Source organism: Peromyscus californicus, unplaced genomic scaffold (genome assembly GCF_007827085.1).
Source record: "Peromyscus californicus insignis strain IS unplaced genomic scaffold, ASM782708v3 Scaffold_3__1_contigs__length_106647218, whole genome shotgun sequence".
NCBI classification, from domain to species: domain Eukaryota; kingdom Metazoa; phylum Chordata; class Mammalia; order Rodentia; family Cricetidae; genus Peromyscus; species Peromyscus californicus.
This window is the reverse complement of record NW_026294551.1, coordinates 58,953,677-58,970,917: the sequence shown is the minus strand read 5'-3', so window position 1 is coordinate 58,970,917 and position 17,241 is coordinate 58,953,677. Positions and strand designations below refer to the sequence as shown.

The following is a 17,241-nucleotide window of genomic DNA, read 5'->3' as shown; positions in this document are numbered from 1 at the left end:
CGGGGAGCCCTAGCTTCATGCACTGATTCTGCTCTAGTGCCTGTTAAACATTTTCATAACAAAATTATTTTAAAATCTTTTAATTTTATTATTATTGTCTGCTTTCCTGATGGCAGAATGGCCAAGCACACTGGCCAGGATGCAGGTACTCTGAGTCTAGGTCAGACCTGGATGTTTAATCACTTATGAAACAGTGCAACTGTCTGGTTGAAGCTGTCTGGTCCTTGTTTCCTCAACAAAAAGATGGGCGTGATGTGAGGGCTTTTCCAGTGTTGTTACTGAAGTTCGAGTCAAACTCATTTAGGTAAGAAGGCTCAAGAGCAAGACCACAAGGAAGGAATGGGTCTACCCCGCGCAGCTGCGGCACCCTCTGCAAAGTTCTTCCCTGGAACTTCAGTTACACGGGAAAGAGAAACCCTTCACAGAACCTCTTCTGGAGCACGGAGTACTCACTAGCTGAGCAGGGCTTCACTTGTTTGTTTACTCACTCATTTCCACTTCTCACTGCCTGGACAGTCAGTCACTACACTGCTTGGCAACAGATCACACAGGAAAATGGGGACATTTTATTTAGAAAGGAAGACAGTCATTAAACACACAGACACAGGTCCCATGAGCTCTCACTGTAAAATCAGCTACATGCAAGAACACATGCAATGAGACAGCATTATTTAAACAGGGAGGACCCCTTAAGCAGAGCTGGATATAGGGGCTTTGAAAATGCAGAGGGAGGATTCTCTCAATTTATTTTGAAGCCTACAGATAAGGATTTTTTTTTTGGGGGGGCAGGTATTTTATTTATATACAGGTATTTTTATGTGCAGTTACAACTTGTATAAGAATTTAACTTTGTTCTATCAAATCACAAAAAAATGAACTAGCAATAGGCAAAACCTGATTGAGCTTCAAAAAATGTTGGTGTTCCCAACCTTCTACCACAGCAGCTGTGACAGTGTCTAGGAGGATCAGAGGCACTAGGGTCTCTGAAGGGCTCTGGCTGGACTGAATTTGTATGGGAAAGACCAGAAATGAATATGCAGAGGGTATGACAATAAGTGACCAAATTTCAGTAACACAGTCAAAAACTGTATGGTGATTTAAAGGTATGAGTACGTGTACAGACAAGGCACACAACCATGTCTGACGGTGTGGGAGGGTGGGCAGACCGAGAGTGCTCCTTCATACTCATCCACTCATGTAAAGAGGTTCATGGTTCACGGTTCATGGTTCACGATGAGGGCTGAATGATTTACTTCAAAACTGACACACAAACTGAATTACATTTTAAATTACAGAATCTCTCTACTGCCTTTCTTGCCCAAGGCTACTACATGAGAGAAACTGACAGACCAAGACTGGGGGTTTATCCACACATTTCCATGGGTCAGACTTCCCTCCCTTGGAATGGAACATGGCTTTGTTTACTAAATGCTAGTCCTGATGTAGCTCTATCGAAGGAGAATTTTCTATAGATATTGGGAATGAGAAGAAATACAAGCTTTAATTTTCCAATTTATTGCACTTAATAAATATGATTTAAATTATTTGACTTTTAAATAACTTCCTGGGGAAACTGGGCCCTTCCGTTTAAGCAGTCTTTTGGGGGTCCAGGAAACACTACATGAAATTAAACTTTACATTATGAACACAGGTAATTGGCCTATACAAAATTTAATCTCATACTTCTTGGCCATCCTTCCCAAATAAATGATTTTTAAATTACAAAATAAAATTTCCTTTCTTCAAAAACAAAAGAAAAGCTTAAACCTTCACCAAGTCAACCCAATCTAACTTTAATTTCCTGCATAAACCCCGCATTTGAGCTTTGAAATGAGTTTTTGGGGAACTGTTCTGAAAATGTCTTCCTTGAATCTTATTAGGAATTTTCTATTTCTGATAAGTCTCAACTGTAGATATGATAAAGCAGCAGAACACTGGTATAATTTCAGAACTTGAAGAAAATGAAGATATAAAGTCTATTTTAAAAGACTAAATTTTAAACCACATTTAAGAGGAATGAAAGAAATGTAACAAACAACAGGTATTTCTATTTACTATTGATTATACCCAGGACATGAGAGGTTGTACTATATGAAAAAAAGTTTTTGAAGGAAGAAAACAGTATATCTGATTAGACTAAATGAGTTTTAAAAAACTAACCGAAAGACTCTTACTAATGTGGGAGGAAGATATGAGGAATCTGTTTAAGATCAGGCAATAACAGAGTATAACAAAACAGAAGTCCCATACCTAGCTGACCTCTGTGGAGCTGATGAAGATGTCGTGAGTGAATGTGTGCTGCCACATGGTCATGCCTTTCTTGGGTGAGGATCAGAGAAAGCCTTCCACTGGTCTAAGTATGACTGTTCACTAATGATTGACCAGTGTGAGCTGAAACTAGCAACCATGACTTCCTCCTCCATGACTGTAGTCTAAGACTGCCCACAGCCTCCTCCTCCATGACTGTAGTCTAAGACTGCCCACAGCCTCTTCCTCCTCCATGACTGTAGTCTAAGACTGCCCACAGCCTCCTCCTCCTCCATGACTGTAGTCTAAGACTGCCCACAGCCTCCTCCTCCTCCATGACTGTAGTCTAAGACTGTCCACAGCCTCCTCCTCCATGACTGCAGTCTAAGACTGTCCACAGCCTCCTCCTCCATGACTGTAGTCTAAGACTGTCTACAGCCTCTTCCTCCATGACTGTAGTCTAAGACTGTCTACAGCCTCTTCCTCCATGACTGTAGTCTAAGACTGCCCACAGAGACCTCACTCCCCCTTCTGGTGTATGGAGTTTCTGGGTTAAATAAACACCTGCAGCCCACTAGATCCTAGCTTTTCTGTATGTGTGTCTATCTCTGTCCTTTCTTCACTCCCTTGTTAATCCAGTCAGTTTTCCAGGGTCAAGTGTGCAAGACACGTCAGGCTTCTGAGCTAACGTCCTCAGACAGGAAGAAGCAGCCAGAGACTCTTGAAGGGTGCCACACTAACTCATCTAAATTACAGGAGAAGCATAATTTCTGTGGGGAAGCGGGGGAGGTAAACAGGTGGTTCCAATGCCGCCTTAGTCACCGGTCTACTGCTGTGAAGGGACACCACGACCAATATAACTACAAAAGGAAGCATTTAACGGGGCCTTGCTTATAGTTCCTGAGGCCGGGTCCATAACCATCATGGCAGGGACTGTGGTAGCGGCAGGCAGGCATGGCTCTGGAGCTGGGAGCTCACAACTGAACCACAAGCACAAGGCAGGGAGTGAGACTGGGGATAGCATGGGATTTAAAACCTCAAAGCTTCACCCCACCAACCCCCCCTCCCCCCACCTCCTTGACACAACTCCTCCAACAATGGCTACACCTCCTAATTCTTCCTAAACAGTCCACCAACTGGGAACAAAACACTCAAATGTATGAGCATATGGGGTCCATTCTTACTCAAACCACCACACATACTTTGATCCATTTATAAAAATCAGTTCCCAGTGCAGAAGTACAATCTCTGAATCTACTTAAACCCCTGGGCAGGGCTGCCCACTGAAACCCCTGTTCTTCCTCACCCTCTGGCACCCAGTGCCCACTGCAAAGGAGACCCCTAGTTTTCTTGTTTTTATTTGGGCCAGATGGTTCAACTTTCTAACTCTCCTTTTAGTTTTTAATTTATAGAACTTTAATCACTTATACAAAAATGGATTTTGGAGTCTTTGCAAGGTTTCCTCATAAACACAACTTAAAAAGTGAAGGTGGGACTTCTCTCCCTACAGGTTTGGACGTAATGGGGGGCTGTGTGTGCGCGCGCACACATGACCAGTGGTGAGCATCACCCTGGCCCTACTCCCTCCAGTCTGCATGCTTTATCTGGGATAGGGCTTGTAAATGAAGACACAGCAGGAACCAGGCTGCCAACAGGAAGGAGGCACATGGGTTTACTTAAAAGAAAGGGAGCGGTAGAGGCTGTGCTTGGCAGACAATACCTGGGGTGCATCACCCTGATCTGGGATCGGAGAGTTTGATGTGAGTTTGTTCTGTTTTTAAACGCTGGCAACTAAGACAACTAAGGCAAGTGGAGCAGACCCACAGAACATGGGCTTGCTCTGACGGCCACTTCACTGCTCTACCGGAGGGAAAGTGTCTGCTAACTTTATGAATACTGCTCCCCAGACTTCTCTCCATCTCATGGATAGACAAGAGCTAAGGGTAGAGCCAATGTAAGAATGCCTCCCTACCCTGCACGAAGCCCTAGCCCATCCCCAGCATTTCCAGAAAACAAATGCAATGGCATAGCAATACCAATAAAAATTTTCCAAGAACATTTTTCTTCACCTTTCTCTTCCTGAACCCCTCTACCAGTGGGAGGAGGACCTCCATGTCTGTCTGGGGCTCTTGCAACCCTTCTTGGTCCTTGTGTGAGTAGGGTCTACCCTCCGGCCTGTACATCTCCCAGGCCATACTTTTTGGTGCAGTGAGTCTGCAGTATTCAACTTGATGTTCTCTGTACCTAAAAGTGATGCCCAATAAAGTCCTACAAACCACAGAAAAGACAACTCCTAAGCCTACACTCACACCCACCAACGGGAACAGCATTTACACATGTCCTGTCTTCAGAAGAGGGACATTAGCCTATGTGAACCTTGATTATTGTTAAACAAAACACACCAAAAAACAAAACATAGACTAAGTTCCTAAGATCTGATAGCTATCTCTTCAAGTGAATATTGGAATACCTGGATGTCTTACAGCAGTAAGAAGGGATATGGGACCTGAACAGCCCATCACACAATAGGGCCAACATCAACAAACATTCAGAACTCAGAGGGCTTCAGTCATGCATGCTTTCCCTTTTCTCCTGACTACCAGGGAGACTGTGGCTTTCACAGACTCCCAGCAGGCCCCTTGCTCACCCCAGCAATGATTAAGTGTGATGATATGCACAAAGACTTTCTGCTGATTCCTCAACTCCATGGTTCACGATACTGAATGATCTTGTTTCCAGAACAATCTTCTCTACATTAACACCTCGGCAACTAAGTTGAGACCAAATTTGTTTTTCCTGCTGCTTCAAATCACTGGTTAACATTACCAAAAGAAATTTCTATACTTCCCAAATGTTTATGTTCTTATTACATTAGCAGTATACACACACTGAGAGACTAATCATAACAAGCCTTCGAAGCTGTGCAGGCCTGTGCCTGGTCGGGTACGTGTCCACTAGAGCAGCATGACTAGGTGGTGACTAATACTCACAGCTCCCCTGCAGCCCACACAATGTTTACATTTGCTTAAGTGCTTACTGGTAAAACCTTCAGTAAATTTGAAAAATGTCTTCTGTAAGTCTCTATAATACTTAGGCTAAACCCTGCTCTTTAAGTTATAATGCCAACTAAACAATCCATTCATTTCATTCCAAAACTCAATCTTTATCATTCATTTTCAAGACAAGTATGGCTGACCCCGATTCCAAGGGTTTCCATTTATCCTGTCCAAATAACCTTCCTCTCAGCTCTTATCAGGCAATCTCCCCTTCTTACAGCCCACACCTAAGCTTACACATCATGGATCACCCTCATCTGATCCATTAACTTGGAAAAACTAATGTTGACATCTATTATTTTTGTCAGCATCACCAAGCTGGAAAATGGAAAATTCAAAGGAGATGCAATCAAAATAAGATACTTTTCAAAGGAACAGGAAGAAAGGCTTAGTCCAGGTCCCCTGGCCAGGAGGTATGCAATGTCCACTCTGTCTTTTTCTGTGTCTGCTATGACTTCTCAGAGACCTTCCTGTTCACTCCGATTTATTAATTTCATTTAGCAAGTACTCTGGGGCTGCTCAGGCCTGTCTGCTAAGCAATATGTACATCTAATTTTCTGACCCACTTTATAAAGTCTTCAGCATCAAACAAACAAAATACACCAGGCTGTTAACACCACAGGTAATCAACACATTCTTGGTAAGTGGAATAAAAGGGAGAATTCCTAAACATTTGGAAGAAACAATAGGCCTTGATGACATTAGGAAATATGAATTTAACAGGGCAGACCAGCGGCAGGGGCCATCACTGAACTACCATCCATACAGGCACATTGGAAATTTAAACTGGAAAACTTCCAAGTTTGAAGATAGTAGATTACAAGTGTCTACATCTCTCTGCACTCTTGAAACAACAAAGAACAATGAAACAATGCTGAGGAAGACCTGTCAGATGAAGGAGAGAGAGGGGAGAGGAGGCAAGTCTCCACCTCCTAGGCAAAACAAATGCAATTACTTCTAAATTTAAGAATCTTCAGCCAAGTGTGGTGGAGCATGCCTTTAATTCCAATACTTGGGAGGCAGAGACTGGTGGATCTCTGAGTCTGAGGCCAGCCTGGTGTGCAAAGTGAGTTCTAGGACAGTCAGGGCTATACAGCCTCAAAAAACCAAAACCAACCAACCAACCAACCAACTAACCAAACAACCCCCCTTCAAGTCTTGAGTATAAAGCAGTGACTGGATTTGATGCAAGCATGTGCTGAGGGGGCAGAGGTGGATTGCAGCTTCAAAGTTATCGTGTGGAACCAGGGCCTGAGGTGAACGTCAGACCAAGCATAAGCTGAAGTTAGGCTCAAGCTTCCTAGGCACAGGCAGCCTCAGTGTCCCTTGCCCATCTCTAATGTTTAACTGCCACTGTTTGCTTTTCTGCTGCCCCAGGAATCTGGATCGGGATGAACTACCAGGCTCATACTTGGGCTACCGAGGTTTTTCTTGTGAAGGTGATGCTTTGTACTTGGAGAACTGAACTGAACTGAGGATTGAGGGCTAGGGCTGAGATGGTCATTTTGAGGATGCATGAATTTAAGTGAGAAAGGGATACAGAGGGTTGGTATTTAGAGAGCAAAATGCAGTGTGATGCAGAGAAAAGCAGAGGTGGCTGGAGACTAGAGGTCAGCAGCAACTAGCAAGTGCTAAGTGGGGATGCTCTGTCCGAGGAGGAGAAACAAGAGTCACTGCATGCAGCCGGCAGAAGTCTATGTAGGAGAGAAGACCCACACGTCCAAGTGCTAAGGGGGGATGCTCTGTGGGAGGAGGAGAAACAGGAGTCACTGCATGCAGCCAGCAGAAGTCTGTGTAGGAGAAAAGACCCACACGTCCAAGTGCTAAACCAGAAAAGAAACCCCAGGGGTGGCATGGTTGGCAGAGTCCAGGGAGAGGTCCAGGGTGAGTCTGGGCAGAGTGACCTGCTCTCAGCAGCACTGGGCAGAACTTGGAGGACTGTTAAGTTCCAACAACTCCTCCAACAGCTCCCAGGCACTGTAGCTCTAATCTGCTGTAGACAACTGCTTGTTCCTATCCTCCTAGAAATGGAAATAAATCTTGGGAAAAAAATACTGGGTCTCTTCACTTCAAACCACTCCTCCAGGTACCTCTGAACTCCTAAATTCATTTTATCCGATTAGGACCAGTGTGCAAGGAGATGGGCACCTAAGTGGGTGGGGTAGTTCAAGGACACTGGACACTTGTGTCGCATAAGGGGTAGGAAAAAATGATCTACTGGTGAGAATAGGAAAACAGAATCCCACAGACCTTGGAAGCAAACCACCTCTTAACTTTGTACATGACAAACTCCAATCGCCAACAGAAGCGGTCCATCTGAAGCAGGGATCCCGTGTTCCCAGAGGAACAGCTGCAGTGCTTTGGCTCCAGCAGGGCTCCGATCATGGAGATGACAGCAAGGTTAAGACAGCTCCATTATGAACCCCTGGAGCACTTCTCTGCAGACTTCCTTCCAGGCAGATGCACGAGCTCTTTAGTCAAGAGCACTGTGGCTCTGGGAGGCTTCATGTGCATCTGGGACACATCCTGAGTGATATGCTCACAGTCACATGGTGGCCCCCATGCCACTAAAGAGCCTGATAAATAATTCTGACACAATGGCCCCAGAGTTGAAGGAAAAAGCAGAAAGCCACAGGGTCAAGTGTTTCCACAGGAAAGACATAGAAGCTGTAAAGATGTTTCTAAGTACCTGTGTTATTGCGAGGCACCACAGGCCCATGAAAGCTACTCAGGTGACAAAGAACCATGTCTGTACGTATTAGGATGAGTTCAGGCGCCCTTTCTTCCACTAGTGCAGAAGATGGAAGCAGTATTTTCCAAATGGGGTAAGATGAACAATCGCTTTTCAAAAAATTCTTTTTAAATTGTAAGTGATAGCAGAGTAATAAAGGAACTGGCTTCTCTGGTGCCAGGAAACCCAGGGTCGAGCATATGCTGACCACACACTGTACCGCTCAGCTAGAGCTCAAACAGGCATTTTCTTGTACTAACTGTATTGTAAATATTTTGTTTTGCAATATGGTCAGTGTGTAGGCCAGGGTGCCTTCATGTCTGTGATCTTCCCACTTAGCCTTGTGAACCACCGGGATCCCAGGCACGGGCCACCATGCCTGACTGCAATTGGCATTTTATACAGGTCACTGGCAGATAACTGAAACAGAAGTACTGCCTCTGTACTTTGCTTGGAAAGGTGAGACAAAGAATATCATTTTTCAGTTTTATTCTCATTAGACTGTATTGTAGCTCTATTTCCCTCTTTGATTTTAATAAAAAAATATAGAAAATTTCCACTTTTAAAATATAAAGAGTATGTTTTCATTATTTTAAAAGGTAATAAATTAACTTACTATTCCTCACTTATCAGCTGTATCCAGTACCATCCTCTCCCCTTGGAAACAAGCTGTCCAAAGGGCAGCACATTATAAGGACCGGCGAGCAGCATGTGGGCTGCCAAGGCTGCCTCAGGCCTGGACCCACTTTAATCATGAAGCATGTGGAGCCCAGTTCCACAATGGATTCAGTTTATGTAGGTCAGGCGAAATGTATAGACTCTAAATTATCCTTTAAAGTCCCCTGAAGTCATCCATAAAGGACACATAAAGTTATGTCCACACAAGTCAAGGGAACAATGGCTGTGCTTACTAAAGTCGGAGACTGGCCTAGTGAAGTTGCAGGTGGACAAAAGCCAAGGCTGAGGGGCTTAGCACTCAAAGCATTTGGCCAGCAGGAGGCCTGCAGAGAGGAGGTTGCCTGTGGACTCCCTCCCGCCTTCAGGTCCAGCTCTAAGCGCTGAAGAAGAGCTAGTCTTTGGCTTGGTGGTGGTCTGAGGACTAGGCTCCACACTAGATCCACAAGGTCTCTATAATTATGTTCTAATTCTTCTTGGCTTCTCCACCTTATGGATGACCTGAGACCTGGAGGTAATCGTGCTGGATGTGACAAAAGTAGAGTGCAGGACCATGTCAGAGAGAAGGGGTGTTCCTCAGTGAACAGGCGTTGTAGATGGGCTGAAAAGAGAGGGGGCTAAGGCAGGGAGGTGGGGTGGGAAGAGTCCATCTGCGGAGACACGAGGTTCACACAGCAGGCAGAGGCTTGGAAGGCAGACGTCAGTCACCTTTCCATCCATCTAGTCAGAGACACAGACAGCTTCAACATTACAACTCAGTCCCCTCTGGCCTTCCTGTCATTACAGTCCTCTGGGACTTGTAACAGGTCTCCATTTTTTTCCCTCACCCCCAAAGGATTGTTTCAGTGGCTACTTGGCCCCAGTGTCCCACACTTCCCAGGTCACATCAAATCTAAATCAGCTCTTGCCATGGTTTCTTCTAATTTCATCTCATATCACTCTGTTCCTTGTTCCTTAGCAGATACATCTGCTTTAACCTGTCCATTATGTCCAGTACCGTCGTTGCTTAACACTCCGCAAATCGGAATTCTATTGGATTGTCAAGGTGCACTTCTCTTACTTGTTTCTAAAACACTTAAAATTCCATTTATTCATACACTTGTCATTCGTTATTTGTTATGTATGTATGTATACATGCCACAGTGTGCTGGTAGGGGTCAGAGGACAACTTCTGAGAATCAGTTCTTCCTGTCTACCATGTGGAACCAGGGGATTGAACTAAGGGGTCATGCTTGGCAACAAGCACCCCTGCCCGCTTTACCATCCCACATGCTCACCCGCCTCTAATCTTAACGCTCATGTATTCACTCTTCACTCCCGATCTTCTTAGGGCTTTGGCAGTCTATGTCATTTTTTGTGTGCTTGCCTGACCGAAATGTTAGGAAATCAAGAAATATCTAGACTGCTGTATTTCCCTGGCATGGGAGACATTTCTGTTCTCTATTGCCTGTCCATCTCTGTCTACATGTTTGCACATCTGCTCATTATTGCTGTGCTGGTGTGCTTGCTAGTTTTAATATACTTCATGTAAGCTAGAGCCCTTTGGGAAGAAGGACTCTTAATTGAGAAAATACTTCCATAGACTGGCCTGTAGGCAAGTCTGTGGGGCACTTTCTGATTAATAATTGATGTGGGAGGGCCCAGCTCTCTGTGAGTGGTGCTACGCCTGGGCTGGTGGTCCTGGGTTGTCTACAAAAGCTGCAAGGAGCAAGCCAGTAAGCAGTGTTCCCCCATGGCCTCTGCATCCGTTCCTGCCTTGAGTTCCTGCCCAGACTTGCCATAGGGATGGAGTGTGAGCTGCAAGTGTAAGATGAAATAAGGCCCTTCCTCTCAAAGTTGTTTTAGGTCATGGTGTTTTATTGCAGCCATAGAATCCCCAATGAAGACAACTGCCATGGCATGTGGTCTGCTCTGTATCTGTCACCTGTGTTCATTGGCCTGTCACACTGTGGTCTCACAGTGCAGTAGAAAGGCCCTGACAGCAGCACACCACAGCCTCCCGCCTCAGAGACAGGGTTCCCAGGCCACCGCAGGCACAGCCAGCATGACTGACAGACAGGAGAGTGTGGCATGGGAGTGAGGGCAATGAAGACCAGAGAACACAGCACTCAGGATGGGGCTGGAGGCCTACAGGGAAGGTCACTAAGACCTCGCGGAACACGGTCAAGAAACAAAACATTTTCCTAATTACATTTTGTAAAAAGGTTTTCGGCCAGAACCAACGTGATCATTTAAGTGAGGTGCATCTGCCAGCTGAGTGGAAGCCAGATTAAAGGAGAATAAAGGCAGGGAAGGCAGCCAGGCTGCTGAGCAACCTGCACTGACCTGAAGGTGGCCCTCAGTAAAAGCCATGGGCAACAGGACAGACTCCAGGACAGTCCAGGAGGCTGAAAGGCCAGGAAATAGTAAACAATAAAGAGGGGGTACCAGGAAGGCCAAGGCTGCCTCCAGTTGCCTGGTTTTAGAACACAAATGAAGAAATGTAAGGAAAAGGGGGAGATGGGGACACACAGTCTGCGACACCTGCAGGGCACCCAATAGGGATCTCCAAAGTCTCTGGGCTCAGAACAGGGATCCACACTAGAAGAATAAACAGGGTGGATGGGACAAGAGAAGAGGGAGATCTTGTGTTTGGGCTAGATACTCCTTTGTGTGTTTACATATCACCTAGAATTGGTCCCTATGTAGTATCTGGCACATTCTATAAGACACTTAAGAAACTAGTGTCTTGTAAAACACAGAACTGTTACCTTGGTCATCACTGCCCTCTACAACAGTGCCTGTCTGGTAAGTGCATTAAACAAACAAGCAAACAACCAACAACAACAAAACCAAACCATTTTCTGGGGATCTTCCATGGAAGGGGAAATACACTGTTATAAAGGGGTAAATGGGAAATTAGGAGGATTAAATGGGGAAGAAGATGGGAGGGCAGAGTAGAGGAGGAAATATGGAGAGGGAGAACTAACACTAAAGGCCTTTGGAAAACCATACTGAAACGTACTGCTGTAGAAGCTTCCTAAAATATATACATGCATAAATAGAATCTAAATGGACTTAACATATAATGGGGAAGACAACGCCCCCACTAGACACATTATACTACCAAGTAAAACCCTCAGTACCATTAACGAGTTACATCTTTTTGAGTCTTTGGCCAAAGGAGTCCCAACAGAGCCCCCCAAACTCTAAACTGCCCATGTTACTGGTTACCCTCTACAACCTGTGGGGAAGACCCCACTGCTGAAGACACCACTTACTTATGGCCTGGAACATGAAGAAATCTAGCTGGTACTCAACTGGAAGCTTCCCTTCTACTGACTAACATTGTTCATAGTGCTGGAAGGTTCCATACATGCTACTGGAGGAGGAAAGCAATCATCAGTCTCACCCAGCGGCGAACCCTGAGAGCTCCATCAGTGGCCTGCCTGCAAGGTATTGGGACAACAGTGGCACAAACATATGGGGTTAGCCAACCTTTTTGATTGGACTTGAGGCTCACTGTATGAGTGAACTCATATCTGATACTGTTAATGAGGCCAAGAACCTGACACTAGATGGGTGGTGGGACATAGGGGAAAACTTACTATAATTATTCAACTAAATGGACACAACAATACAACAAGTTTCAGGATGAATAAGTCAATGAATGTTCTAAAATGTAGAAGAGGGTTAGTCATGATTTACCTGATCTGTCCACGAACCAGAGGCCTGTTTTTTGTTCTATTCATGTTCGAGTCAAATGGCACCTCAAAAAACTGTAAAAAGAAAGAGAAGAACCCAGAAAGTATTAAATAGCATTCAAAACAATTCTGCTTCGGTATTGAAGCTTTTCCACGGTAAACTTTGCCCTCTTCCAATCTTTTTTGGTGGTGGTCATGTTCCTGGAGATAAGACCCAGGACCTCCCACCCATCATGAAGATGTCCCTGCTTCTCATCTCAACTTTGATACCATCAATTAATACTTTGTCATTTCTTAGAGAAAAATTCTCTGGGAGAGACGAATTATTTTAAAAATGAACTGTCAAGAATATGTATTTTTCCATTCTCTTTGAAAACTGTTTGCTAAATACACAGTTACAATCACTAAAGCCACTGTTCCAGGTTTAAAGCAGTAGTATCCTTCACACTTCAGAGTCCTTCACACACCCCATCAGAACTGGGCTACTAGATCAGGAGTAATTAAGTGCCCAGGGAAAGAGCCGAGGCGAGACTATGACTTTGGACCTCTTGCTCTGCCCAGCCCAGGTTGGATTTCATGTGTTACAATATGGCCATGATCATAAAGCTTACAGCGTCCCAGCCTAGACAACACATTCAACAACCTCCCATACACTAAGGTGCAAAATTGCTGTTTACCTGTCAAAGGCAATGCCCAAGAAATTGTTATGACTCATTTTCCAAACCCCCAATAAACTGTATAAACAGGTTCTATAATTTGTTAACAGTGCCAACTTCTTTAGGGGTATAACAGTAATCCAAAATCTGATCAGGCTAAAGAAAATCTCTGACTAAATGGGCTTGAGGCAAATCAGTAGAAGAAACAGTAATTTAATAGAAGTTAGTCTATCTCCTGCCATGTTCCTTAAGTAACTCTGGGAGCTGCTCCCATGATGACTTAATGGTCAAATCATATTAGTGTGATAAGGGCTCTGAAAATACTAACATGAATAAATCTAATTAATGCTGCTTACTCAGTGTTCCCAAAACTTATTTGAGCATGAAATCTTTTTTTCAAGAAAAACATGTCTAATACATTTCAGAACGGTCTGCTTTGAGTCGTCTATTTCAGTGATAGGAGTCACTTGAACATGTGTGTGCAGACTGTAGCTCCAAACGCTGGGCTCCGCACTCTGAGTTCTACACACATCAGAGGACAATCCTGCCGCTGAGGGCAGTGTAGGAAGGGCTGGGTACTTACAGGAGCCACCTGACAAGCACCTACTGACAAGCACACGTGTCTCAGTGTGCTTTCTATTGCTGTGATGAAACACCACAACCAAAAGCAACTTGGGAAGGAAAGGGTTTATTTTAGCTTACAACTCTTTATGGAGGGAAAGGAACCCGGATGCAGGAACCCATGGAGGGATGTTGCTTACTAGCTTGCTTCCCATGGCTTGTTCAATCTGCTTTCCTAAACTACACAGGACTACCAGCCCAGGGGTGACACTACCTACAGCACACTGCCCCGCCCCCCCCCCCCCCCCGCCCCCAACATCAATAATCCAAATGCCTTATAGACTTGCCTACAGGAAATCTGATGGGAGCATTTCTCAACTGAGGTTCCTCTTCCCGGATAACACTAGTTTGTGTTGGGTGGACCAAAAAACAAACAAACAAAAAACAAAAAACCTCAAATTCTTTAAAAGTTCAGCCTCTCTAATATCTCTTTAAAATCCAAAGTCTCTCAAGTGTTCCTGTAAACTCCAAACTGAGTTACATACTTCTTACTCTAAGAAGGAATAACCAGGACATGGTTACAAACAAATCAAATGAAAACCAATCTCCAACAGTGTAAATTAAATCCTGCAGCTCAATGTCTTGCATCTGGGATTCACTCTTAATGTTCTGGGCTCCAAAAGGCTTGGGCAGCTTGGCCCCCTCAGGCTCTGCCATCCTTAGCACACAAAGCTTGTCTCATGGGCCCAGGCCAGTTCCATACCATACCAGCCACTGTCCTTGGCAGTCTTCCCATAGTTCTGTTGTCTGCCATGTGACTGGGTCTCCACAGGCTGCACCTGCATCAGCAACCTCTTCTGGGATACTGGCCTTGCTACACAGTGTCAAGCCTCAATTTCTCTCCATGACCCCCTCAATCCTAGTGTTTCCACTGCAACTCAGGCTGCACCTTTACCAGCAGCCTCTCCTGGCCTCTCACAGGTCCAAGTCTCCGCCACTGTCCATGACCCCTTCTTGCCTTTGAAACCCACCACCTGGCAGACCAAGTTTCGCTGCCAACATGAGATGCAGCCTGTCCCTCCTTCCCATAGTGTCCGCGTGCTGAACTTGAGAAAATACCCCAGGAGATTTCACCTCAACAATGCTTGTCTCTTATATTCAAAGCTGATTTTTCAGCCCAGCTAATCACCATTTACTGTCCCAGTAAAGCAAAGGTTTCATTGCCACAAATTCTTAGTTAATAATCTCAACAACAGTCTTGATAGTCTTTGCCTCCTCCTGAAATATCTCATCAGTATTCAGATCTTCTGAGTTCCCACAAGAGCTGATTGAGCTCTGAGCACGCAATGGCCTTTCCAGTCCAAAGTTCCAAACACTTCCACCATCCTCTGCTGTGGGATGGTCTGTATGTCAAGTGTGTTGCTGATTGGTTGGTAAATAAATCACTGATTGGCCAGTGGCCAGGCAGGAAGTATAGGCGGGACAAGGAGGAGAATAAAGCTGGGAAGTGGAAGGCTGAGTCAGAGAGACACTGCCAGCCACCACGATGAGAAACAGCATGTGAAGATGCCGGTAAGCCACGAGCCATGTGGCAAGATATAGATTAATGGAAATGGATTAATTTAAGCTGTAAGAACAGTTAGCAAGAAGCCTGCCACGGCCATACAGTTTGTAAGCAATATAAGTCTCTGTGTTTACTTGGTCAGGTCTGAGTGGCTGTGGGACTGGCAGGTGAGAGAGATTTGTCCTGACTGTGGGCCAGGCAGGAAAACTCTAGCTACAATCCTCCCCAAAGTCCCACGGTCAGATCTGTTACAGCAATACTCTACTGGTACAAATTTCTGGCTTAGTTTGCTTTCTATTGCTGAGATCAAACACTACTGGCCAAAAACAGCTTATAGAGGAGAAGGTTTATTTCATTTTCCAGCTCTTGGTTTATCCTCCACCACTGAGAGAAGCTGAGGCAGGAACTCAAGTCAGCAACCTGGAGACAGGAAATGAAGTACAGACTGTAGAGGAACACCGATTCCTGGCTTGCTCCCCTGGCTCTTGCTAAGCTTTCTTTCTTATAAACACCCAGGGGTACTGCTTAGGGAGGGTACCATCTCCAATGGGTGGGGCCCTCTCGAATCAATAATTAATCAAGAAAATTCTCTACAGACTTGCCTAGAGGCCAATCTGATGGGGGCATTTTCTCAACGGAGGTTCATCTTTGAGATAACTCTAGCTATTGTTAAGATGACAAAAAACAACCAGGACACACACATTAAGAATCAAGCAAAGGCCAGGTGGTGGTGGTGCATGCCTTTAATCTCAGCACTTGGGAGGCAGAGGGAGCTGGAGCTCTATGAGTTTGAGGCCAGTCTGGTCTAAAGAGTTCCAGGACAGCCAATGCTACACAAGAGAAATCTTGTCTCGAAAAACCAAAAAAGAATCGTGCAAAATTGTATTCTAAGCTATTTAGGAAATCTAGAAAGTCCCACAGTCTTTAAAAATTCAAACATTTTAAAAGTTCAGTCTCTTTAAAATATCTGACATCTCTTTAAAAATCCAGTCTCAAGTGTTGGTTCCTGGCTTGCTTCCCACAGCTTACTCACTGTAAGTTACACAGTATCAAGAAGACAAAAGGCTTGAAGACAACAGAAAACATCCAAAGACAAAGAACTGTTTTCTCTTTTGGGGGAGACAGTAGTACCTTTGTGCAGTGAATGTAGGAACATAAATAATATTTTGCTATGGTCTATTTGCATCTGAGTGTCATGCTCAGAGGGATGAACTAGACAGTTCCGTTTCCTGTCAGTTTGCCTATACTGGAACTCCATTGCTCCAAGTCTCTTTCTGCACAGCTGTAGGTTAGAGACTGCTACAGGGCTTGAGTGAGATTTAGAAGCAGTAGCCACGTTGATTCGGAAAGCCGGTATGGTGTCAGGTGCTATTTGTAGCTCACACTCAGTTGTGGATCTGCTGGCCAAACTGTTGGTTTCTAGCAGCACCAGGCTGCAGCTTCTTCAGCTCCTGCCAGATCTGCTCAAGCTGCGGCTGGCTGGTTTCTGAGTTCTTCCAGCTTCTGAAGATCTTGGGCCAACTTTGTTTGCTGCGCTCTGGCAAAATGTACCAGTTCTTCTGCAGGTCACCTAGAGCATCAATGGCAGATGCTTGCAAGAGTTCAGATGGTCAAGTTTGACCTCACTCGTCACTATGTTCCAGACTCCATGCATCTCCTCCACTCCTCGGCTTATGGACCCACCACCATACACAAGCAAAATAGTCCTACATGATCTGATCAACACTCAGATTGCAGAAGAGCTGATCCCTCTGGATCCCTTATTTTACTCATAGTGGGTCTGACATTCTGATCAAATTATCATTGGCCCGGGTGTCTGCCCTTGTTTTCAACATAGCTACTATTTTAATGTGCTTGACTTGGAACTGAAGAGGTGATTTAGTGGTTAAGTAAATGTACTGGTCTTGTAGAGGACCCAAGTTCAAGTTTTAGCACCTGTATCAAATGGCTCACAACCACCTGGCTCTATGGGGCTGATACTTTTGACCTCCATAGGTACTGCGTATACCATGCACATATGTGTAATTAAAAATTGTTTTAAAGAGTCTTCAACTTTTCATTACTTATT

The 17,241-nt window shown here is 44.8% G+C and overlaps 1 protein-coding gene across 1 annotated transcript in view; it reads right to left on the bottom strand.

Moving 5' to 3' along the window:
• LOC128121902 (protoheme IX farnesyltransferase, mitochondrial) overlaps positions 1–17,241 on the bottom strand; it is a 119,386-nt gene that overhangs the window by 18,192 nt on the left and 83,953 nt on the right. The window contains exon 5 of the mRNA XM_052756977.1: positions 12,397–12,467. Coding sequence (XP_052612937.1) covers positions 12,397–12,467 — 71 coding nt within the window. The remainder of the gene's footprint in view (positions 1–12,396; positions 12,468–17,241) is intronic.